This window comes from Marmota monax, unplaced genomic scaffold (genome assembly GCF_021218885.2).
Source record: "Marmota monax isolate L192 unplaced genomic scaffold, Marmota_monax_Labrador192_F-V1.1 WCK01_AAM20220418_F8-fsc00027, whole genome shotgun sequence".
NCBI lineage: Eukaryota > Metazoa > Chordata > Mammalia > Rodentia > Sciuridae > Marmota > Marmota monax.
The window spans coordinates 16,110,417-16,137,689 of record NW_026694617.1 but is presented as its reverse complement, the minus strand read 5'-3'; the positions used below and the strand labels follow the sequence as shown (position 1 = coordinate 16,137,689).

The window sequence follows — 27,273 nt, the reverse complement described above, 5'->3', positions numbered from 1 at the left end:
CCACTCATTCAATTCAAGTGCACCTGGAAAAAGATGAACACATAACTATCTGATGCAGTTCGCTGAAAACATTTCAAGTTGGAGATGTGGCCAATGGCAAAGGGACTATGGAATCAAGTATGAGGTTGGCTGGCTTTCCTGGACTGGTGGTTTCCCAGTCTATCTCCATCCAGCACACAGGAGGTCAAAGGCTGGTCTATTAGCAGAAGCAGGATTATCTATAACCCAAGTACCACATTTCCATCCAAGCTCCCGAAACAGGAGGAGATGTGCGAAAGTTTGAGTGGCAATGAGTGGGTGCATAACTCTGACCACCATAAACAATGAAACCGAACTAAGCAACAGGGCTGTAAAGATCTCCTACCTGACAGCAAAAGATAAATGACTCAGAGGAAGGGAAAATAATTCTAACTGAAAAGGTTAAAAATCAGAACAAAGAGTGAATAAGTTACTAAACTTGCAAAGCGCTTCTCACTGTGTTTCAGAACACATTGATGAATATGATGTTTCAGCATGAACCAAAGAGATATCACTGATACATGGCAGCAGTAAACAATTCCTCTGGCCTTTTTAGTGATTCCTGGGCAGCTGAAGGAAGCAACAGGGTCCTGCCACTCAGAAAATAAGACACAGAGCAGACACAGGTGCAGAATGGTAGGTGGGAGAGCTAAGATTATGCAGCTGCTTTTTCAACAAAAATGAGAATTACTGATAAGAAAGGCAGAAAAGATGGAGAGAACACAGACTGGAAATGAGGAAATTGAGTCCTATAGTCAAGGGAGATGAGTGGATTAATGAGTCAGTAGGTCTTATGAGGCAGGAAGCAAATAACAAAGAACTCCAGGTCATCCTCTCATTTAAAACTAATATAAGGAAGAAATGAAGACACATGCCATTGTGCTAGGTATGACAATGGGTCTGCAGTAGCAGGAAAAGAGGAAAGGAGGGATTATAAGAGATCATGACAGAGCATAATAGTCTACACAGAATAAATACGATGGAAACACAGTTGCAACAGATAAGCAAATGCTACTGACCCTAGATTAGGATCAAAGGAAAATTAGTCCTAGGTAGAATCAGGCATTTATGGTCCAAAAAGCCTCAGAAGAGGGAGATTATATAAAACTGCCTCAGTGACACTGGTTTTTGATGTTTTGGCCACAATGTCCACCAGAAAAAAATTATGGGAACCATTGATGAATAATCCTTTTCTGAGGTGGTACATGCTTATAATCTCAGTGATTAGGGAGGCTGAGTGCAGCCTGGGTAACAAGAGAAAACCCTGTCAAGAAAGAAAGGAAGAAAACCAGCAAGATAGCTAGGGATGTGGCTCACTGGTAGAGCAAACCTGGATTTCATCCCTAGTAACATAACACACAAGACACCAAAAAACAAACAACAACAAAAACCCTATTCTAAGATAAAAGCTCCCCTTAATATTTTTTTGAGGGCTTATACACACATACCTGCCCACTTCTACTTTTGAAAACTAGTATACACCATGGAAAAACTTCCGTAGGCTTGTTTTTTTCCCCCAGAAACAGGTAAATAAATACTTACCTGTGTCATTAATTTCTTTACATCAATTTTGATAGCCACACAATAAATCCATCATATGGATGCACGTTTCATGATTCAATCAATTCCCTGCTGCTAGATATTTCTGTGAATATAATTCTACTAATATGCTACAAGGAATAACTTTTAGATAAACTGATGGTCATCTTGCTAATTACTTTTTTAGGACAGATGTACAAAAGTAGCACTTCTATGTCACACAGCCAGGGAGCAAAGCAGTATTTGTTTTACACTGCCCTTTCACAAGGTGTCCTAGATTGACCGTACCCTGCCTCAAGGGCTCTATTTGGGGGTAACCCTTGAGCTTGGGTGATCTTTTACCTATGCATCTAACTTTTGCAATTACATTTGCAATTATTCACCTGTTTACCCTAATCAAAATATCATGAATTTGTTTATGTCTTCTATGTGCTTGATAAAACATTTATTGCTGTAACATGAACAGTCATAGGAAATTTTAATGTGTCTTTTGAGTGATAAGTAATAGTTATTGGAAGTGTGATTTGGAAAATGGTTTTTCGGTGTGAACTACGCTGCCTAGGACTTACTGAAAAAGATTCATTGCCATCCTCTAGAGACTTGGCTCTCTGAACTTGATGCAAAAGCAAGAGGAACAGCAAGTAAGCTTTCTCAACTTCTGTGCCCAAAATGAGAGGGGGAATCAGAGGCAGCTTAAGATAAAACAGAAATGCACAAGGGAGTTCATAAGGAATTGAGATGCAAAGAATCTTGCAAATGAAAGAAAGTTATGAAGCAGATTTCCCCTTCACAAGCAGCTATAAAACTGTGCACTGATGTATCAGTGATTAATTATTTGAATTCTCATCCTCCTAAGAGATTTCCAAGGATTATAACAAAATTAGGAAAGGGATATACCTCATAGAGGCTCAGCTCTCAGACCCACTAAGCCACCTAACATTGCTGAGGAATCAAATCAAGCAAGTACTGCAACTCAAGGTAATTTCACATGAAATTAGCCAAGAACTGGTAGAGGCTACTCAGAAAGAATGGAATTCAGGAGCCATGAATGTCAAATACAGGGAAGGTAAGACAGGAGTTAAAAGGGGTGGGGGGAGGAGTTAGGACAGAAATTCAAAGTTAGTCCACTACATGCCTTGTACTCTTTTACTTATACCCATATTTTAATTCCCATCATACTCAAAATTAAATGACTTATCTGCCATAAAAGGACATATCATTTGATTTGTTTTCTAGTGGTCAGAACATGTTTTTAGCAGTGGTTCTCAAATTTTATTATATATCACAGCCACCCGAAGAATGTCTTAAAAAGAGATAGGAGCAAGGGAACCTGAGTATTCACATTGTTAACAAGTTCCCAAAATGACAATGATGATGTCTGAGAAAGACTGGTATAGGGAGTCAAGTTACAAGAAAGTCAAGGGTCAAGTGTTACATTTTGCTGTCACAATTTATTTTGGATTGAATTTATATTCCCAGTATAATAATCTTCAAACGGGAGCAGGGTGTGGTAATACATGCCTTTTAACCCTAGGGACTTGGGAGGCTGAGGTAAGAGGATTGCAAGTTTGAAGCCCACTTGGATACTTCAGTGAGACCCTGTCCAAAAACAAAAAAAAATTAAGAAGGTTAGGGATATGACTCAGTGGTGGAGAGTCTCTGGGTTCAATCCCTGATACTGGGGTGGAGGGGAGGAGATAATCATCAAATAAATATTTTGAGTGTGTGAAAGGAGCAAAACTCTCAGACAGGAGGCACTGGGATAGGAGAGAATAAACAAGATGCTCTGAACAGGTAGGCACTGGAGGCTGACCATATTAGGAGGGGAATAACAACCATGATAAAATCATCTAGAAAGGTTGGTCTAGAAGGAATACAACCGGGCAGAGTAATGATTATGGAAAGGTCAGGCAAGAAGTAGTACTCATACCAGGTGCTCATCTGACTGTGACTAGCAGCACTCTTTCCAGCTTGGTACACAAAGCAGCAGCTGTATCCATTGGATTCCACCTTTACCCCAGGCCCCACAGAATCATCAAGTAAACTTGAACAGCTTGTTTTATGCCAGAGGAACTGGGGGTGGGGGTGGGGGAGGTGGGAGGGAAAAGGAGGAGGGGACCTGGGAGTGAACAACTCCTCTTAATACCCTGAAGGAGAAAACTCTTTGGAAATGGAGACATTATACAGCTCTCCAGAAGTGGCCATTTGTGCTGCCTTAAATGCAGATTGATTACTCCTATTTGGATGTTGAGTGCATCATCTTTCCTGAAGAAAGGGAAAAAGCTAAATTTCCCCACATTCAGCTGTGTCGACAAATCACTTCTCCACACCAGCTCTTTTAATGCATTTTCCTGTTATCACAGCCACTTGCAGTAGCTGATCTACCCTACTCCCCAACAGTAACACCCCTTCCCAACACGTGCTGAATCCAATTAGCAACCTCATGACTGTGACACCAAACTGCAAGCTCAAATCTTGGTGGGACCATGCATCACCAGCATCTCTGCATCTCTGGGGTGGATAAGAAGGAAGTCAGGAAGGTGTTTAAGAGAAAGATCAACTCCCTTTCTCTTGAGCTGGTTTCCAACCTGCAATGGCATGAGGTAATGCAGCTGGGAAAAGAAGGCAGAAGATAATACACCTGACTCCTGCTTTTTATGATGCTTGAGCTAAAAATCCAACAATACCCTGATGTTATAAGAATCTATGATTAAACAGTGAAGAAAAGAGGAAAAACTTCAAGTAAAAGCTGTTTTTAACACTATTGAGTAGGTTCTAGTTTTATTCAAAGAGAATTTTCACTTGTTGGGGTCATTAGATTCAAAGTGAGAAATCTTGGTTTAAAGCTGTACCATTAAACTATTGAGAAGATGAGGACAGAGACTGAAAAGAAAAGATGAATTTCAGGGAGATGTTCTCAAGAGAAAATTTAATAGAAATGAGAGACAGAATAAAAAAGATGTAAGGCAAGCAGTGTTAATAATAAGGAAGATGAAAACAGGAAGGGCTAAGAAAACAGGTAAGAAAAGACAAGAAATAGGAAAAATAGTAATACCCAGGGGTACTATTAGAATTATTTAATGCCGGTCCCTCTGAGATTGCATGCATTGTAAAGGGTGGAATCTATTATCTTTTTTGTTCACCATATTATCCTCAATTCCTGGGAACCAGGATACACTCAAGAAAATGAAAATAAAGAGAAGAAATGAATGCAAAGCCATCATATGCAAAATAAATGAGCACTGAAAAAAACTGTTCCTGCCAGGCAAATATCTGCTTTCCTGAAGAATGGATTAACCATGTCATCTATACCCTATGATAGGATGTACAATTTTCAAATTTCAAGACACACAAATATTTGCAGGGAACTCACATTCAAATTCCACACCAATTTTCTCAATGGAAAGGCAAAGAAATGGAACTTGCTTCTTTTTATAAATATATTTAACAAATCAGAACGGTATTCAACTAGTATACGGAGTTCTTCCATTTTAAGGAGTCCTAAAGTTGTATCATCATCCCCTCCTCCTTTTTTTTTTTTTTTTTTGGCTGCTAGGGATCAAACCCAGGACCTCACAAGTGCTAGGCAAGTGCTCTACCTCTGAGCTACATTCCTGCCCTCCACTTGTACAGTTTAACTTAGTAACACAAAGTGCTACTGACTGATGCTTTACATTATGCTCATAGCCAGTATGAGAATGTCAGTTCAACTGAAGATGCAAACATGAACCAATTGAAATTTTATGGAAAAACTTCCTTATGTTTCAGAAAAACAGTAGAGCTGCTCTGGCTAAGAGTATAAGACAAAGAGTACTTCTTTCCCAATGGTATTACAAACATTTCAGTAGAACTGTAAAAATGTATTTACAAGTGCCTGCTATAAATGCATAAAAATGGTAAGCCTCCTGTGGTCCCAGTAACTATCACCAAGAGATATTTAGTGAAAGACATATTCCTCTTAACAATGACCACTGATACTGGCCTAGGAAAGAAAGAGTTACTAACAATCGTATATCCTTCTGATCGAACACTGTGATGGAAATGCCAGCAGTTTTCTTTGAGGTTTAGGCAGAGAGAAACCTAAGAGGGTCCTGTCAGCCACATGGAAAAAAAGCAAGAACTGATGCTTAAGATTGGAGATGGAGAAGTCAGAAAGGCAAGAACACTGTTTTTGTTTCTAAAAGAAGAGTGAGCTGAGGCAAAGCTGAGATGAGGGCAGGTTCATGCTTGCCTCTCAGAGAGGGAGGACAACACCACAGTTTCCTGAATCTGCAGTGTTCTGGGAAACAACAGAATACATATGAAAAGATAAGAGACTGCCCTTTTCTCTTTTCCTGAGATAACCCTAACCTCATTATGAATGTCCAGAGTGAATCTATAATGCATTTCAATCTGCTCAGATGCTAAATTGCTTTCCCACAGTCAAACTGGGGCATCAATTTCTTAATATATACATCCTATCTTGAAATCACAAAAGCTTAGAATTAAAAAGATTCTGTAAAGGAATAAAGCCCCAACTCTTGAACTAATGCAAATTCTCTTTTCCTGCAATAAGCCACAGATTCCAAAAATTTCTAGAAAGTCTTAAAATATACCAGTTTCAAATAAAGTCATGGGCAGCTTCAGGAGAATGCACATAGATGCTATCCCCTAGATATGCATACCTACAAGAAAATATGGCATGAAGCCAGGCTCTGATCTAACTCCAGTCACTACCAGCTTGTCTTCAGTACCTTTAACATGCTCAATAAATGCCTATGTGGAAGAACAGTAGCATAAAGATGTTAGTCACAAAATCAATCTGGATGTATCATGTCTAATATATGGGCTAGAGTAAAAAGACACTGCACTTTAGAAAAATTTAAGTGTTTTGATAATGACTCACTCTCTTGGATGTAAGAAAGTCCCTGAAGGAGGCAAAAAATGCCATAAGTTTAGGACACCCATCTGGACTACAAACACAGCCGGCCAGCTAACCAAGATATGCTGCAATGAGATTGGAAATGTTGGAAAGTCAATCTGGGGATTAAAAACTAGAATCACACAGAAAAGACAATCTGTCACATTCCACAAGGAGCCCCAGAGGATGCCCCTAAAAAGGGAGACAAGGTTTAGGAGCATCACAGAGAACTGTGGGTCAGCTACACTCTAAGCTCTTTCTGCAAAAAAAAAAAATATGGAGGCTAACATAAAAAGGCTCTCAGAACCCTGGGACAAAAATCAAGAGCTTTTCCATGGAGCCCATGAGAGAAGGAAGGCACGAGATGCAAAAAGAAATGACAAAACCTTATCTTGCTGGGACACAAGGTAATTAGGGAGGAGGCAGCTGATGACAGACAACTGAACTAGAAAAGAAGGCTATCTTTGGGGAATTAGAGGCTTATTTATCCTTCAAACAAAAAGATGTGACTTTCTCTAGATGGGCCAGGTATTTGAGACATAATGAGGGTTGCCCATCAGCAGACAGGTGTCTGAAAGAAGTGCCTTGAAGGGTCAGCAAACTGATAGGAGCTGCTGGGGTGGTAGAGTGGTTTCTAACAGGCAGGTGGATATGCTTGAAAGCAACTGGCAAACTGCAATTGGTATTCTTCCCTTTCTGTCTCACCTGGTCTCCCAGTGAGCGCCTAACATACTCTCCCTGAGCAGCCATCAGATGATCTGAGAAAGGTTGGCAGATCATACCCCCTTGCAGAGGAAGTAGTGCCTACAGAGCCCTGAGAAAGCTCATCAACTCCTAGGCAGGCAGCTGCACTGACCCGAGAAGTCAGAAAAGCTAACAGGCTGCCCTTTCCCCAAAGCTTACAATGTTTCTTTAAAAGGATTAATGGCCAGGCAGTGCACTGGAAAGCAAAGTCAATGGAAGAGCACTCTGCACCATTGCTGATATCACTAGCGATTACCAGAGAGAAAAACAGGTAATCAAGGTCAGGGGCAAGAAAATCTGTTGAAATTGACACCCCTGTGGAAAGGGACTAATGAAAATGATAGCTTTGAAATTTTACCTTCACCCACCTAAACTTTCAGAATGAATGACATAAACGCAGCAGATATTATTATTTGGCCTTTGCCAAAGCATTAGATACAGTAGTGCAAGAAATTTTACTTTGAAAATTAATTCAAATTGGCTTGGTTCAGTACACAATCACTGAAGATTAAAAAGGGGCTGAAGGATGATAAACAAAAGACCGTTAAGTGACAGTGCATGCAATGAGAGACTTGGGGTCAACACCAAGGCCTTTCTTGTTGAGGGGTTCTATTCATGGCCCAGAAAAGGAGTAAACAACTCACTAATGAGATCTGCAGAGGACACTAAGCTGGGAGGTAGAGAAACTGCATGGGGGCATCAAATCACAAAACAGAGTTCAAGTGGAAAAAATATAGCTTATTTATCTAGGGGAAAGCAACCCTAAACTTAGATAATATTCGACAGACAGAGAGGATGAGGGGCAGGAGCAGCATGTAAAAAGAGCTTTGACATGCTATAACGTGACAGAAGGAAGTAAGAAAGCCAAGGGCCACGTGGGGAGCATTCATGGGGGCACAGAGTGCTTTGAATTGAAGGCAAACGAAAATAAAGCAAAGTGTCAGAGATAGGTGGTCTGCAAAAGAGGTCAACTTTATCGTTTTCCACAAGAAAAACACATCTACACTCAAAATCTCTTTTAATGGCTACAAAGCCATAAATAAACCAGACCTAGCAGTTGTTTTGGTCTTTCTTGGATTTAGAAGATTAAAAAGGGTTAGCATCTAGAAGATGGCACTGGGCCACCATCCTAGGGCTCACTGACAGTAAAGCTCCAAAGGAAAACCCACTCACAGTTGAGGTTGCCTATTTCTCCTAATTCTTTATGAAGCCTGTATTGCCTTTGGGCAATGCCTCGGGCTTGGGGAAGTGGTTAATTTCTCTCCATTTACTCAACCTACAACAGTGCAATGACCCCGAAGCCAATTTTTCCACCATCAGTCTGAAAGCAATGGCTCAACACAATTATCTCTAGGCAACTCAATGCTTTAGCAAGCATCTTGTTACATTACTTCAGCACAAAAATCAGCGCTAAAGAAGCTATTTTCTTCTTAAAACCTAAATTTAAAAAAAAAATTCCCTATATGTGTTTCTTCTTTAAACAACACTCACAACATCTGTCACATCATGGCTATTCTAGCAGCATGATAAGAGAACTTATTCTGGTTTCATTTTCCAGGGAAGTTTTGCAAATTGTTTCCATGCTTACCTGTCAGAACTAAATATTCACTAGTGGCACAGTGAACCCAGTACTAAAAATATGAGTGTATATCCCACTACACAGCTTGGTGTTCCTGCTACTCTGGAAACATCTAACCTGTCCTTCGAGTTGCCATCAGATGAGGCTGAACATTCTGGTCACAGACTCACATTGTGAATTGCACCAATAGTTGAGTAAATGTTCATTTCTTAGAGTGACTAGATGATCACACAGTATTAAGAGATGTAAAACTCCATTTCCAATCATGGAATTTTTGAGCCCACCTGGACTAGAGATACTATAGGAAGGAAGAGAAGAGAGGGCTTATGAGAAACACCAATTATGGATCTATATATAAAATATATATATATTTTAATGTCCACTAATGAGCCCTAAACATTCAAAGATATGGGTATTTTCACTGAACTCTTCGTACCTAACAATCAGGTCCTGGACAGGGCCTAGTGGGGAAATCCCACGAGAAGGAATCCAAAAAGCCACAGCCTGACAGACCGATTTCTCAGCTGACATTCTGTGTGACATTCTATAGATGCTCTATCCATCAGGATATGACACAGTGTTAGAGGTAAATGTCACATATCAGGGCAATGTTCTGGGCCAAAGAGCAAGAAAAGTGATCTCAATGACAAGTCTGAAGCTGAGATTAGATAACATGTGCCCAAACTCACTCCTTCTCTAACCACAGCACATAACCTGACAATGGCCAAACTTCTAGAACTAAAGGGGTCCTAGAGGCCATGGAAAAAATTCCTGAGTGAGACCAGCCTGTGCAATGCCTTTGAAATAATGGATCTATTCTGGTTGAGTCCATGCAGTCTGCTGAGCTACCCAAGTTGGTCCAGCATTAAGTAGCTCAGTTCTTATTACTTCTCAGGAAGTCTGGGAATCACTCAACTATCAGTATCATCCAGTAACAAAAGTATCCCTGAATTAGAGCCTTGAGGAATGTCAATGACAAGAAACACTGCTGAGCAGTATGCATATCCTTGGGGCAACCAGCCACAGGGATGAAGGACAAAAGTAAAATGTCACAGGGTTTCTCAAATGCTCTCCTGCCAGCTGTCAAAAGTTTTGGAAACCAAATTTCATTTCCCAACAAATGTTTTCATTTCCTTTGTACATTACAAAAGGTCTAAAGGTGATACATGGGAGGGGCTGAGAGGAGAGGCCTCTGAAGGTAAGACACAGAGGCAAATGTACTACACGCACAAGCAGGGCTTCCCTGCTAGTTCCAGGAATGGGATAAAAATATCTGTTATAGTACTCTATTCCACAGTTCCTTTTATAACATCAGTATAGGGAGATCATATCTAGTATATTTTATAGATTTAAAAAATAGAGGCCCAAATGAACTTAATCAAGGTTAGGTAATAAGTTCAAAGTGTGCTCTTCTTGTTTTCATGGGGGAAAAAACTGGAATGAAAAAAGGATACGAACTCTATCAGCATATTATTTTCTAACCCATTCTTCACAGCTATAGGTACAAGAGTGGAGACAAAAAACTGGGGCTGTTGGTCCCAGTGAGTTTACATTAGTAATTTTTTGACTCACCTGGCTTCTGCAGCAAGCAGCTCATCATAGTGTGAGGATCGCTGGTCATCATCCTGCCGGTATCTGATCACAGTGGCTAGACCTTTGCTGACAAGAGCCTCAGCGATGTTTCTGCAATGGAAAAGGTAGGTCAGTGAGCACTAGAGGTGCATATGGGGCTCAGTCAACAGAAATAATAACAGTTAGCACCTGGAGGTCTTAACGCGTTCTGGCAGGGGAGAGAGAGGCCAAGGATTTCAAGACCAATGAGTTGTTAAGCTAGAAATCCAAATACAAGGTTGAATACAAAGTTCCCTAGTTCAGCATTTTTCTGGTTAGTACAGTCAGATGCTATATCAATCCATACATAAAAACTAGCAGAAAATATCTGTAAAAAGCCCACATTAGGCCGGGCTATTTACAGAATGTTATAAACAAGCCACTACCCTCAAGAAAAGTCTGCTCTAAAATATCAGGCACATAGATTAAAAAAAAAAAAAAATGAAACACATAAAAGCATGACCTAAATTTCTCAAAATCTCCTTCTCAGCCTATGCTGCAACTAGAAAATGTCTTGTTTCATTTTGGCAATGTTAGAAATGTCGGTTTAACATGATGGCCAAGTACTTTTCTTCTCATCACAACTACTGAGAGTGGATCTCCCACCCAAACTGGGCTTGGGGAAAGGCCAAGAAGGAAGTGGGGAAGAGGAGAGCCAGGCAGGAGGCATTCTGGTAAGAAGAATACCACATGGTGATCAAAGAAAGTAAAAAGTGTAAAATCTAAGGTGGTCAGTTTTGGAGTAATATTCCATGGGACTACAGGATATTATGGATTACAATCTGACCTGAAGCAATTAAAAAATGTATTCAGCCTTCTTTTCTTCACCAGAGCTGCTTCCACTAGGGAATCAGAGGTGTCACCAATAGTGGCTACAACTACTAATAAGAGATGAGAAGTACATGGAAAGTGAAGCTAAGAACTAACAAAGCATATTTCCAAGGCTCCTCCCCAATCTGGAAAGGGAACTTGGACATGAAAATGAAGTATAAAAACAAAATTTCCAAAAACTTCAGAAAGCAAATGTGAAAAAGCAAAAGACATGATATTATTGAGGGAGAGTGGTGGTGATGTCTTTCTTTGTGTCTGTCATAATTACACCAAGGGCCCCACTCACACCATCTGGTTCGCTGCCCTTTGGGGAGAGGGTACCGTAAGCAATAGGCTACTATGCCATATGCTATGATTTAGTATTACTTGAAAATGTAGTTAACTCTTAACATACTAGTGGTCCTTAGAGAGTGGTGTTGTGGGAATGCTGGCAGCTGGACTGACCAGTATGTATGTGTGTTTAAGCCACTTAAGGGTTCTGTTTATCCATTCACACTCAGCACAGACCTTTTCAAGGAAGAAGAAAAAAAAGTGCTGGTAAAGAAAGGAGGAAAAGATGCTGTGGCTGATTCTCATTATATGCCCCTCTGCTGCCTGTTTATCTACTGCTGAACGATATTAATATCTCTAAAACACCACGGAATTAGCACTTCTCAAAATCCACGCCCACAAAGAGGCTGCTTTGCTGGCCACCCTGTCTCCTGAGTCATTGCATGAGCACGCTGGCAAATGCTGTCATTATCACAGACTTGTGTTTTGGCAGCATGAAGAAGGCAACAGCCCCAAATCAGCAGATGTAGATGTTGATACACGGTGAGGATTTAACTAAGGTTGTCAAGAAGGAGCCCTAACAGGGCAGGACAGGGGCTCCACCCACCCAAAAGCTGGCCAGAAGGCTATGAAGTGGTGTGAGAGGCAACTCCACTTTGACAGATTGAGATGTCTTGGTAATTTTAAATGCCAAGAGAGTAAAGAAATATTTGTTACTGAATTCTGAATTACTGAGCATTGATATTTTACAGTCAATACATGGGGTCTGCAGGAGAAAGCTGGGATGACAGAGCAGGTGAGGACAATTTCACACAAATAAGCCTCTATATGAAAAACTAGAGAATACTAAGAAAAACAGCACAAATGTTTAATGATCCATTCCTGTTAATGCTGCTCAAAATCAATTCCCAGAATTACTGAGCACCTGCCTGGCCAGCAGAGAATCAAGGGCACAATCCTTCCCTACTTTTCAGTCCTGGCCATCTTGATCCTAACAGCAAATGTCTACAACCCGGTCAAGACCTGCCATATGGAGTACCTAAGGCTTTAGGTTCTCAATTCCCTCCACCATCTCTGCCCACTACTTACCTCTCCCTTCCCCCTACAGTTGAGCTCCTGAGCTGCATTCTCTTGGCTACTTATCCTAATTACAGATTTTCCCTGGAGGGACAGTGTGGTGTTGATGGGTAAAGAGAGTAAAAATACATAAAATAATAACAACTCTCATTATTGGGTTTTTACTACATTCTAGGTATGTGAGAATCACACAGTCTATTCTTGGTGCATTAATAAATTTTCATGCAAAATTGCAATTATCAACTCATAGTGCCTATCTTCCCTGCACTCTGTGAGGACAAGGTTCATGTTTTTCTTGCTTGATATCCAGTTACTATTACAGTACTTTGCACCAGGTAGACAGAAAATGTTTTTGGAGTGAAATTATTTAGCTCATTTAGGATAAAAATATTTTTTTAAATGTGGCACAATTAGAGCATGTTCTTTTGTTTAAAAACATCCCAAAGTTTTGAGACTCTTTTAAGGAAAAAAAAAATCCTAATCATTTTGTAAATGTAGCACTGTAACATTATTTATTTCCCAAGCCAAGTTTGCCCAGCAGAGAAACAAGGACAGTAACTTTCTCCATGCCTTTCCAGCTTTTGTCTTTCTCTTCCCCATTATCTGAGGCTACAATTAGAAAAGAGAATGAAAGGGACTGAGTGAAAATGGAATTAGCCCAGCTACTTGTACTTGACGGTCTCATTCACTTCTTTTGGCTGCTAATGAAAGGTCAGGAGATTTTCCCTTGGCTAAAGATGGCTCAGAACCTGACAGAAGTGCACTGATCACTTGCCCAGGAAGAAAAGAGAACATTAAATTGTGCGCCATGACAATATGCTGCTTTTAGATAAATTTATAAGTTCTGCTTTCCTGCATGTATCAGTAATTCTACTCCAATTAAATATGTCTAGAGCAAATGGATAATTTAAAGTCAACATATAAAAAACGGACTAACAGCCTTGGAGATCTGTCAATAAGTCATCTCTATTCATATCAGCTAGGAACTCAAAAAGAATTAAGTGCTGGGAATAAACCGATTCTCCAATCTAAAAGAGGTATTGAGGGTTCTGTTAAAAGTGAATAGTTGCCATTAGACATGATCAGGTATTCCTGATACAAACACAAGTGACATCGGTCTCACATTAACATTCTCAAAAGATCTACAAGTAGTTGGGCATCTCTTTCCCTCACATTTCTTTCCATATAGCAAGCAGATTGTGATAAGCTGTAAGATTCCCACTATAAGATCATTTCAAAACCATCAGGTTCTGTGTTCTGAAAACATGGAGAAAAGGTATTTTATGCCCATACAAGACAGAAGGAATCTTAAAAGTAAAGTTTCAATTTAGAGCAGTCTCTAAATGTTCGATCACATTTTTGCCTGCCTTCCTCATTGCTTCCTCCCTCATCCCAATACTGGAAGTAACAAATAATATATTGATAGGTGAGATAACTGTCTAAAATTGTTCATATTACATAGAATACACTATGAAGCAATTTTGCAACTATCTGAAGGAACAGAAAAGCTGCAGACACAGCACAAAGAACAAACCCTTCTTCTTTGAACCATCTGAGAGCAAGTGCCTGACCTGTTGAACTACCATCCCCAAATACTTTAGTGTGCATTCCTATAAACCAGGCTATCTTCCTGCATGTAAAAAAAAAAAAAAAAAAAAAATCAAGCTGAACTAGGTTGTTAACATAGACACATTATTACCATCACATGCACAAATCAATTGTTTTAATGGGATGCTGATTTTTAAAAAAGGCTCTGCAATAGTAGTCCACCCTTATCTACAGGAGATATATTCCAAGATTCCCAGTAGAGGCCCGAAACCACGGATAGTACCGAATCCTTTACAGTCTGCTCTCTGCATCAATGGATTCCTCATTTGTGAATTCAACCAACCTTGTATTAAAAGTATTCACACACACACACACACACACACACAATCACACTTGTACTGAACATGTACAAATATTTCTCTTGTCATGATTCCCTAAACAATACAGTATAACAACTACTTACGTGTTGTAGCATTTATGTTGAAGTAGCACAAGTAATATGGAAAAGAATTAAAGTATATGGGAGAAGATGCATGAGTAAGTGCAAATACTACAACATTTTATATAAGGGACTTGAACTTTCATGGATTTGGTATCTGTGGAGTTTCCTAGAACCAGTTCTTCATGGATACTGATGGACAACTGTATTTTAGCCCTCACATACATACATACATACATGTATATGATAAAATTTAATTTGCAAACTAGAAATAGTAAGAGATTAAAATCAAGAACTAATCATAAAATAAATCAATTATAACAATATATTGTAATAAAAGATATGTGAGTGTGGTCTTAAAATATCTTCTTATATTCTTTTATTTAAAAGAACACTTTTTTTAAAAAAAATATTTTTTCAGTTGTAGATGGACACAATATCTTTATTTATTTTTATGTGATGCTGAGGATTGAACCCAGAGCCTCACACATGCAAGGCAAGTACTCTACCAATGAGCTACAACTCCAGCCCAAGAGAACACTTGATAACTTTTCTTTTGCATGTCTAAATTGCCAGCATCACTCTTGCACTTTGGGGCCATTATTAAGTAAAACAGTGGTTGCTATAAGACAAACACTGGAATAGCATGATAGTAATTGAAAAACCAAGATATCTACTAAATGACTCCTGGCAGGGAAGTGTATACAGTGTGGATATATGGACAAAGGGAAAACTCCAACATCTTGGGCAGGATTGAGCAAGATGGTGTAAAATTTTATCACACTACTCAGAATGGTGCATAATTTAAAATTTATGAATTATTATTTCTGGAATTTTTAATATTTTGGGCAGTGGTTGACCATGGGTAACTGAAACTGCAGGTAATGCAAGAAATGCTACAGTTCAGAACCAGGCCTTCCATTTAGTTGTCACTCCTTTTAATCTGGAAGAGTCCCTCTCTGGCTTCCTTTGACCTATATGACCTTGATACTTTTGCAGCATGCAGGCCATTTATTTTGAGTTGTCTGTTTCTTCATGATTAGACCCAAGATATGTAATGATATGCAATTTACCTTGATCACTTGATTAGGGTGTTGACTATCAGGTTTCACCACTGTATCCTTTTGCTCTTTGTAAACAACAGATACTCTGTGAGAAACTTTGAACTACATAATTTTTATCCGTCACCAAACTCCCCAAGTTATTCATTTATTTAGTTGAATTAGTATGAACTCATGATTGCTCATTTTGTTAAAAGGGTTATAATCTGGGGTTAGGGTTGTGGTTCAGTGGTAGAGCACTTGCTTTGCATGTGTGAGGCACTGTGTTCGATTCTCAGTACTGCATAGAAATAAATAACAAAATTTTTTTTAAAAGTATTGTAATCCACTACTATTGTTCTTTATTTTGATTTTCAAATTGTTCCCAACTTGGCCTGAGGGAGCAGGGACAATGTATTGCCTTCAATGTACTTTGGACAGGTCTCCTATCCTCCTTTGATAACTCCTTATTTTCTGGCAAAACATGTTTCAGGCTTATATTGTATAGTATTTCCCAGATCTAGATTTTAGCCATTTTTCTAAGGAACCCACATTTATAATCTTTATTTATTTCTATATCTATGCACAATTATTGAAAGCCATGTGTGGCAGTCATGAAAATGTGCCTCTTGGATCACCAACTGCAGGAAGCATAATTGAGTGACAGCTCAGCTTCTGTGCTCTGAAATCCATCACCAAGGCCATGCTTCCCACCAGCTGCTACTAGCCAATAACTCAGTCCAGCGGAGATACTAAGGCAGGTCTACTACTGAGAGACCCGATGCCTCTGATGGGCCATTTGGACCCGAGGAACATCTTGGTCCATTCTCTGCAGCTATAACAGAATATGTGAGACTGGGTAATTTATGAAGGAAAGAGATTTTTCTGGCTCATGGTTCTGAAGTCCAAGATGTTCAAGATCATGGTGCTAGCATCTGGTGAGGTTCCTTGTGCTACATCAGAAGATGGAAAGGGACATGTAAGTGTACGTGACAGAAAGCAAAAGGGGCTGGTTCACTTTTATAAGAACCAACTCTGGTGATAATTGATCTCCTCCCAGTATAACTGCCTTAATCCATTCATTAGGGCTCTGTTCTCATGACTCTAGCACTTATTTTTACTCTATGTCTTGACACTGCTGCATTGGGAATTAAATGTCCAACATGTAAATGTGAGGTGATATATTCAATCATAGAAGAGACACAATATCAGCTTTAAGGAAACTATCCTTAGAATTGCCCCACAGTTATAAACATACCCTGAGTTACCACAGATACCTTCAGTTTGAATTCAACACAAGCACTCCTCTTCCTTTCACATCCATGAGTCCCTTCTCAGACAGTGAGGGGGCTTATTGTTAGTACTTTTACTTATAGGATCAAACTCTGGCAATGTAACCAATCTTGTATCATTGTTGCCACTGCCTCCTCAGTGGATGCTCAGCCTCAGCCTCTGTGTCAATGTCTGCACTCAACATGGACTCTGCCCTTGTGAAGATACCCCTATCCTGCTATTGGGCTCTGATGCTCTAAGCTAGATTACGCTTTGGGACAGATAGGCTTCTTTTGAACTGCCCTAACTGCTGAGAGACAGAATTGTTTCCATTTGTCTACAAACACCAAACACCAACCGCCAGTAAATTTCCATAGAGCCAAACTATGAAGAGGCAGAGGAGACTGCTTCTCAAGGATACTCTTGCTTCTTCATGAGAGAATTGGAGTATATGTTATTATGCCTTTGCCTCTCTGGTTACGCTCTCAGTCAAGGGTGCACATTTCAACAGTGAGAATAAACATAAATCCTTCCCCACATATAAATATATTTCTCTCACTCACACATTCTGTGACTTCAGTGATTTGGTGCCTGTAAGTAGAGATAACTCAAAGGGAATACACTACATGATAAAATAGAACCTGGGTTAAATGGATAAAGATATCATAAGTGGGCATAGGGAATAATACTTTAACACACCCTGCACACCCATCTTTTCTCTCTCCATCTGAAAATGGTAACAGGTAACTCAATGGTTCTGGCTCATAGATCTTTATCTAGCTCTTTGAGCTTAACATTTTAACAGTCACTGAGGTGCCTATGGAGATGACAAGCAGAATATTTTCCTTAAGGCAAACACATGTGGGCATATTAAGAATAAAGCAGACCACAAAAGTAATGCTTCTGTAATACATTTTAGTCAAAGTTAAAGGAAAGGGCTGAATGATAATTAACAGTCACTTGATCTGTAGTGAGAAACATATCATAGGCATAGACAGAAGTACGCATGTGCACACATGTACACACACTCACACACCAGATGGAGTTCTTCACAATAGCTTTAAGACCTTGTGGTAAAATTTTATAAACTCAGCCCAAAATGGACCCCATGCCTCTTTACTGTTAGACATTAAGCAAGTATCCCAGACCTCTGTTACCTATGATGCCCAAAGGCTCTGGCATTTTAAGCTGTTTCTAATTTCTCTACACAGTGGTAACCACTTTTGTGACAAGTACAGGCTTTCCCCCTGGGGTGAAGAACCCCAGTTGACAGAGCTCCAGTATTGATTTCTGACATATGAGATGGAGATGGCTGATCTCGCTTCTCAGGTGCTCAGGGGATGGGCTCCTGTGTGCCAGCCAATCGATGAGGGGAGATATGGGGGTGCTCATGTCTTTTCAGCAACTAGGTTAGAGACAACTAGGAAAGAGAGGTCACCATAGGACTCAATAAGGAAGTAGAAAGGTCAAAGACTGGAAAACAATTTTCTTCAGAATAATAGTTCTACCTGCTTATTTATATGGCAAATGTGGGCTCCCCATCCCAAAAGACAATGAACAAGTAGGAAAAATGCTCAACAGCTCACAGCTCAAAAGCCAGGCTCCCTTCAGATCTTCTCTACAAGTTCACACTAAGACCTCTAATATTCATGTCCTTTGAGGCAGAGTCCTGGCAATTTCAGGATTGCAACAGACTTGGCTTTTTTAAGCTGACAATATATACCTATAAAGAGTAAGAGCAAAATTCTACATGAGAAAGACCTTAAATTGATGTACAATGAATGATTATCTCCTTATAAATGTCTATTTTCCAACCAGCTGCAAACAAGGAAAAAGTCGTACAAAACAATGGATAGCTCCCCAAACTAGCATGACAGCCTCCCCAGTTACTCCCCCACTCAATATCTCTGATTTGCCAGTCTCCACTGGCTGAATTGATATTTTTTGGTCCCCATTTTCCACCCGCCTTATATACAGCCATGGAGCATTTCTTACAGAACCAAGCAGCACCTGTAGACAGGAGATTTTGTTTCAGAAGCATCAATAACTGGAAACATTTGAGGTGGCACTCATCCTTTACAGATCTACTAAATCTCTTTCCCACTGTCTTCCCCATTTTTCACTTCCCTCTTAAACTTATGTAGTTCTAAAACTGATTCAAATTGATTCTTACAATCTTTTTAGCTTGAATGGCTTCATTTTCCATTTCACAAGTCCTGTCTCCAAAAGAGACAGAGAGGATGAGAACAGTGGCTACAGACTTTCCCAGTATTCAAGATATAGACTGAAAACAAATAAGATTCAACTGCTTATATGTCCCTCGCCAGGCTTCAGTAACTAGGGTGAAGTGAGGGGAAAATCAAAGACTATCAAGTGTTGTGGGAAAGCACATGAGTCTCAGGGCAAAGCATCATCACTCTAGGCTCTGAAAGCCAAGTGTCTGTCTTTGACAACCTACCAACCCAGCTGTAGTTACACAGCAGCACAAGGCACAGCAAGACCCACAGAGGGCTGTGACCCTAAATAGCCAGACTCATGAATGGGAAAGTATGGAATGGAACTTAAAAATGAGTCAACTAACAAAGCACTCTTCCAAACAATGTCATCAGTAAGTGTTAGTTCATACTTCACAAGCATTCATAATGTGTAAAGGTCTGTGATTTTACAGAAAAAATGAGAGTTAAGAGAATTTGCTAGAGGTTTGAGTTGAGATATAAAAAAAAAAAAATCAAGAACACCCCCCCAAAATAAATAAAATCAAGAACTCTTGGGAACAATGACACAGTGTATTAATGATCATAATCATTCTTCTTCATGGGGAATGAAAGTGGAGAAAAAACAAAGGAGACTGATATTGGACTTTGTTCTACTTTTAGAACTTGAAAGGATGCTTGGTTAGAAATCAGAGAAGACCCACAAACAAAACTGGTAGAAATACTTAGAGAAAGAAACAAATGGGGTGGAAGGAAGGGAAGAGAAAAGAAGGAGAAAAGGAGGTGAGATAAAAAAAGAAAAGTCATTCCATGCAAAAATTACTGCTTTGTAGACAGATAAACCGTGGAATTGCTACAGCACATATCCATCCAAACTTCATTATTAATAACAGGCTGACACTTGAGCACTGACAAAAGCCCCTCTAGCTTCAGAGGCCATGTTCCACTGAGCTCTAATAGCACCCTTCAGACAGGGAGAAAAGACATAAAACCAAAGATATCCAGGGACTTGGGTTTTAGAAGTGGGTGATAAAGAGATGTCACTCAGTATTCACCCTGCCAGAATAGCTGATTCTCTACTCCAAGGTACTTCTGAGCCATACTGTACCCATTACCTTAGTTCCATTCATGCCCTACCCACCTAGGTGAGCATACTTACCTTGATCTCCTAAAAGAACAACTGACAGAGGAAAATAAGATAAAAATACAGTTGGAAGCAGTAGAATTAAACAACTAACCTACTTCATAAATCTGGCTAGTAGAGAGTAGTGTTGAAAATATGGGTCAAAGCAATTTAGAAAAAGAGGGGGATAAAGCATAACATCAAATAGGTATATCAAATAGTTATGCTTAGTAAATAGACAATTTTATTTTGCCCCCAGAATTTCTGCAGTACTGTAATCTTATTGCCACCTCTTATTTGATAGTTTCATTTATTCAGCAATATCATGCTTAAGACTTTATAAGACAAGTAAAACTTGTATTATACTCCATTATGGCAGCTCCTCTCTGGGTACTAGTGCAGTTCTAAGTCAGTAAAACATCTGGGGAAGTTAGAGCAATGATGAATGTTGGCTGAAAGATGAGGGCATATTAACTGTAAGTGGTGATAAAATAATGTCCATCTTCAAATGTCTAATATTTTCCCTGATCTTAAACCATCAGAAAAGAGAGAAAAAAATGAAAATGGCATGATTTGCTTGAATCTCACCCTATGACCACAGTAATGTCTCCCAAGGTGACTGATCCCTCTGTGAAAAACATACTTCATTCATCAGAGACAAAGAATTCCTTCATAAACAGTAGCTCGCCAATTAAATTCCAGATTGAGCTTGAAGAAAGTAAATGTCTAACAAACATGCACTTCCAATGCAGTCAAAATGGTCCACTTATTGCTAAATATGCCATGCATTCACATTTCCAACTCTGCAGGACATGTGAATTTGTATGATTCATCATCATGTAAAACTCAGCATTTCAAAAATAAAACATTTCCCTAGATTAATGCTTTTCTGAATCCTACCAAATCAGCTAATCCTCCCAACATTCCTATCTGTAGGACCATCAGTCACCTAGGCCTGAATTGACTCATTCCAGAATAAAATCCTTGAACTCAAATCTATGTGGTTTCTTACCTCTCATGTGGCATGCTCAGTCTCCCCTACAAGGTCTCCCTGCAGCACTGACCAACCCCAAACACTGTCAATTTAATCCTCTTAAAGCGTTAGGCTGGCAAGGAGTTCTCATTCTCAAGCCCACCACCACAGAAAACCTGCTTGAACGTTTCCAGTAGGGGGACAAACATTAACTGACTAGAAATGAGGTGATTAAGGTAGAAGGGAAGAAGAGGACAGGAGAGTGGGACAGGGGTGGAGAAAGAGAAGAGTGGGGGAGATGGGGGCCAGAAAGAGGGAATGGGACAGCAGTGGGGAAAAGGACAGATAAGAGAATAATTTTTGCTGCGTGCTACTCTAATCTACTTTACACTTAACTCATTTTGTCCCCACAAAATTTTGATGACATAGGGACCATTTCCATCTTTCTTTCACAAACAAGGAACCTAAGACCCAGGAAGGCTGCACTATTTGTAAGTGACAAGAGCTATGACCAACCAGAAAGGGTATCGGAGGCTGCAGCAGAAAGGTGGTATTTCAGTGTGGAAAGGACTGGACAATCATCTTGTCCAACTCCTAAACTTTCAGTGTCTGATCACACAAATCTTTCATCCATTTTCACAAAAGACAATTTCAGAGTTAATGAGCATCTGGGGGTGCTCCAGGTCTATAGACGGGCATTTTAACATACAACAGGCTAACCCTGCTAGCAATACAGAGGTGGTTAGTGCCTTTTGCTGCCACAAAAGAGTAAACTATATCAGACTTGCTACCAGTAATCCTGTGTAGGTGGCAGAGCCATGATCAAAAGCCAGGTTTTTTGATTCCAAATGCAGTTTTCTTTTGATTAAACAGTGGCACACAGAACAGCACAAGAAACCATTGAGGGCAATGTGCAGCCTTGTCCTCACTTGCCCCACAGTCCCACTCCACAAAGCCCCTTTCGGCTTTCTGCTTCGGTCCCCAGTCCACTCTTCAGCCACTGCCCAAACCTGCCCTCAACCCACTTCTGGGCCTTGAGACCCATTTGGCACTTTTCTGTTGCTGTGTGGACTGTCAGCTTCCTTTGTGTACATATCTTGCCTTACCACCTAAGACTGTATTCCCTACTGATCCAAGAAGAGCCACACACTTAGTAGGCACTCAATAAATATTTATTGACTAGCAGATTGATTTTACTCACTGAGTTCCCAGGAGGTTCTGTGGCTGTCAGATGAAAACAAAGTAATAACTGACTGAGTCATAGAATTTTTGAGCAAAAAGAGTCCACAGAGATAAACTAATCCAAATGCTTCCACAGAGATGAAGACAGATTCAGAGAGAAACTCAGAAAAATTGTAAATGAGTTGTCTAAGAGAAAAACAGAACAATACCCTCACAATGGGCATCTAAGATCTCTGAGTCTCAGACCATTTCCCTTTATTATACTGTTGTCCTTATAGAATTCTATAAAACAAGAATAAATATAATGTGCACATGAATTATCTAAGATGCCCTTAATGCATTAAAATGTATCAGCACATTAAAAATAATCTATCTACATCATATTATAAATTGACCACTCTAATGCTAATATGTGAGCTAAAATATATATTAAACATTTAATTAAAATAATTTGCCTGCTGTCTGGGGATCCAAAAGACCTATTTGAAGAATGAAGATTTTGAAATGTCCTTTGACTTCTCTTTTGCTCTCAATATGTATTCCAACACCAAGAAGAAATGCTCATTATAAACACAGATAAGCTTCCTTTATTTCTTATTTTCTCTGCTGCTCTTTCCATTGAGAAATAAGATTTCAAAACAGAGTAGTATGTTGGGGTTAGGAGGGCAGCTGAGTAGTAGAGCAGGTGGGAGGCACTGGGTTTGATCCCCAGCACAAAAGAGAGGGGGTGGGGAAAAAGAGCAGTGTGATGAGTGTGGACACAAGTATCAGGTGAAAACACTCTCATCTTCCCTCACTCAGAAATGACAGAGTATGAACTGAGTTTGCACAGACACTCGAGTTCTCTTTGTCTACCCTACTACCATTGTCCCAGATTCCTAACTGAAGTCACTGAAGTACAAGAGGTCCTTCTGACTATAGTCCCTCCATATTTTCATGCATAATATGGTCTTTAAACACAAGTTTGAAAGCCCAATATTCATATTTAAATAGTGGATGTAACAGACAACTGTCATTTTCCTTTGACATATCACACAGCTGTAGGCTTAATGGTAAGGTGTATACCATGGAAGATGAAAATTAGACATCTTCCCTTGCTCTTGACCCTAGCAAGTGGGGGCACAGACATAGGGTAGAGTCTCTGACTATAAAATGTTCCTGCCTGGAGAGTGGCACAAAGCAGAGGGACAGCCAGTGTTTATTGACAGTGGGGCCTCTTTCCAACTGAAGTATTCTGCTTCCTGCATCTTGGTCTTTTTGCAGTTTCCCTGATTTCATCGACTTCCCAAAAGCCTTTTAAGCCTTCTACTAGGGCTCCAGACCCTATCCACTACTATCCTGCTACTAGCCATAGGTCAATTCTATCTGCTGCTCATAACTTCTTCATATAACTTCCTTATTTAGGATAGTGAGAGTTCCTGATGTTCCTCGCAACCAAAAGCATCCTAATAAATTTAAATGATTCTTACATTATGAAGATCCATTTACAAGAGTTTAAAAATAAAATTGTCCCTAAGAATAGGTAACATAGGTCATACTTTCCTCTAAACTAGGAAACATGGGAGCCCAGGCTCAGGGCAAGAGGCAGTTGACAGAGTAAGGCTTCAAGGCCCAGCACAGGCTGTATAGGACCTTCTATGCTCCACTGTATCACCCAATTCTCATCCCAATGGCAGGGTCCAGGGTAGGTAGTTGGGCAGCACTTAGTCCTTAACCCTCTGCTTAGGTGCTTGCAATAGAGTAAGAGGAAGAGTCTTGTCTTTCTGGCACTTCCTTACTCACTGAGTAAGGACTTCATGGTGTACTCCACACCTAAACACCTGAGTCTCTGTGAGGTTTCCCAACCCACCTGTTTCACCCACTCTAATAGGGAAAAACAAAAGGGCAGGAGAAAATTAGCAGTTAAGTGATCGGAGGACACTACTTCTGGTAATGAAAGCCACTTGAAAAACATCCAAACAACTTATTAAAGTGGAAAATGTGAAAGGGGACTATCTTAAAATAAACAACAACAAAATTCCACTATATTCAGGCAAAGCGATCAATTATAGGTGCTTATAAGAATGAATGAATCGGGGCTGGGGTTGTGGTACAATGCTTGCCTAGCATGAGTGAGGCACTGGGTTGGATCCTAAGTACCACATTAAAAATTATTAAAAATAAAGGTATTGTATCCATATACAACTAAAGAAATATTTTAAAAGAATGAATGAACCAGGTAAACATGAAGAAATTCTGTTGCTGGTGAGTTTATAAACATGTTCCTAATGGAAGAAACAAATCATAGGCAGTAAACTGCTTACTAGTGAAAACAATTTTATATAGCTGTGGGCACCAAAAACATTAGCTTTTAGTTTCGTTTATTTCAGATGTTTTCTAACACTTACACAAAAGGAAAGTGACTTTCTCAAAAAGACATTTCAGGGTGGACATGTTCTTGATATGAGTTAATTTAATAGTGAAAAATCATCTAAATTATTTACAAAAAGTGAAGAGACAGTAGAACACTGAACCAGATGCATATGGTAAAACAGAAATATTAGGGATAACTGTGGTCCATCATCTACACAATGAAAGAGAAGTTACCCACAGTTATTTCTCAATAGCAAAAGCCATGTAATGATCCCCCCTGCCCCCAGTCCTATGTGCCCAATGACAGCAACTCTGAGCTCCTTTCATTAAGCCAGCAAGATACAGAGCAGTGACATAGAGCAGAGGACTGGGGCTCTCACTCCAGCTCTTTGTAGAGAACATGTGCTAAGCCTGTGCCATTTCCCACATCTATAAAAATGAGAGGGTACACATAAATGGTCCTGGCCCAGACATTGTTATAATCAATTTTTTAAAACATGAACCAGGATTTACCAATCAATAATCAAGGGTGTATATTCGCTACAGTGTCATTTATCTATCAATATCTCTACACAACACTTGACAATCACATTCAAGGAGAACTACATTAAGCATCGTTTCAATAAATGTTTATCATAACTTAAGGTTTATATACTTGGGTTGTGATTGTTGGGGGACATGTCAGCAGCCGTAGAAATTTCTTTTAAGCCTTCTACTAAGGCTCCAGACCCTATCCACTGTGCACACATATGGTGCTGGTAAAGAGTGGGAGGCCAAGCTAATGTGACAAATTTATAAGAAAATATTTATTTATTTTCCTCAATTTTTAAAATATCCACCACTTGATTAAGGTACATTATCCAAATGCTCTGCCATATAATAAACAGGAGGGAGAAATGAGAAAATAGGAGAGTATATAATGTATCTTCTACTGGGGAAACCAAAGTCCAAGCTTTTGAATTAATTAATTAATGGTGCTGGAGATTGAACCCAGGGCCTTGTGCATGCGAGGCAAGCACTCTACCAACTGAGCTATAGCCCCAGCTGCTTTTGGATTCTTTACTGGCTAGTCCTTTAAATGGCTAAGTACCTTTTTTGTCTGTAACTAATGGACTTAGCTCATTAGCAGTACTGTGTTCAAAGAACTGATTTGAAAATAAAGAGCCAACTCAAAAGTAGATTTGACATTTAGCAGCAATTTCCTACGTTTCTCCTATCACTGTAGTTCACTATCATATGTAAACTAGGAAGTTTATTCTTACATCTTAGCACAGAGAATATTGAAAAATCAGATTCATCTTCACATTTAGAGTTTGTCAAGTACTACTTTGGCCTATCAAGCTTATACTTGAAAAATATAAATAGCAGCAATGTCAATAAAATCATTATGAGTTGCTTCTTTAGTGATGATTATGAGCTTGACAGGAGATCACTGCACCGTAAGTACTAGAAGTGCAGGTGGACTTCATCACCATAGCCAGAAGTCAGTTTTCTGTTGAAAGGATCTTAGCTTCAACTCCAATTCCTTTATTTTACACATGACTTAACAGAGATCCGAAGACATTTAAAAAATATTTCATGACAAACTTGGACTAGAATTCAGGTCTCTAGTCATAAACCAGGCATCCTTCCACCATGACAGCCTGCCTCTTGCTTCATATACAGATTACAAAAAAGTCAACAGGAATAAATATTGATATAAGCAATGATGTAAATGGATTCCAAGGGCATTGTGTTGAATTTATCACATATTATATGGTTCCATTTAAATAATGTTCTTGAAATGACAAAATTATAGAGACAGAAAACAAATTAATAGTTGTCACGGATGATGGGAGGGGAAATGGGCAAGAGGAGCAACAAGAGGGCAATCTTTAGGACAACTAAATGGTTTTCTATCTTCATTGCATTGGACATGGATGGACATATGATAAAACAGTACAGAAATCTGTGATTATACCAATGCAAACTTCCTGATTTTGATATTGTACTCTCATTATGTAAGACAGAACCATTGGTGGAAACTGAACGAAGGATGCATGGGATGGATCTCTCTACCACTCTTGCAACTACTGTTGGTATCTCTCTACCACTCTTGCAACTTCTGTTAGTCTGTGATTACTTAAAAATAAAATCCCTTATTTAAAGATCAATAAGACCCTCATTGTTATACAAAATTACATAAGAGGTTGTGAGGGGAATGGGAAAAAAAAACAAGGAGAGAAATGAATTACAGTAGATGGGGTAGAGAGAGAAGATGGGAGGGGAAGGGAGGGGGGATAGTAGAGGATAGGAAAGGTAGCAGAATACAACAGTTACTAATATTGCATTATGTAAAAATGTGGATGTGTAACCGATGTGATTCTGTATTTGGGGTAAAAATGGGAGTTATTCATAACCCACTTGAATCTAATGTATGAAATATGATATGTCAAGAGCTTTGTAATGTTTTGAACAACCAATAAAAAAATAGAATAAAAAAAGATTAAAAAAAAAACAAAAAACAAACAAAAATAAATAAATAAATAAAAATCAATAAGATTTGGACTTAACAAAGGAAGG

At 39.3% G+C, this 27,273-nt stretch overlaps 1 protein-coding gene across 2 annotated transcripts in view; it reads right to left on the bottom strand.

Moving 5' to 3' along the window:
* Snd1 (staphylococcal nuclease and tudor domain containing 1) overlaps positions 1-27,273 on the bottom strand; it is a 412,411-nt gene that overhangs the window by 180,507 nt on the left and 204,631 nt on the right. For both annotated transcript variants that reach the window (XM_058572140.1, XM_046422386.2), the window contains one exon: positions 10,353-10,463. In XM_058572140.1, the coding sequence (XP_058428123.1) occupies positions 10,353-10,463 (111 nt within the window). The remainder of the gene's footprint in view (positions 1-10,352; positions 10,464-27,273) is intronic.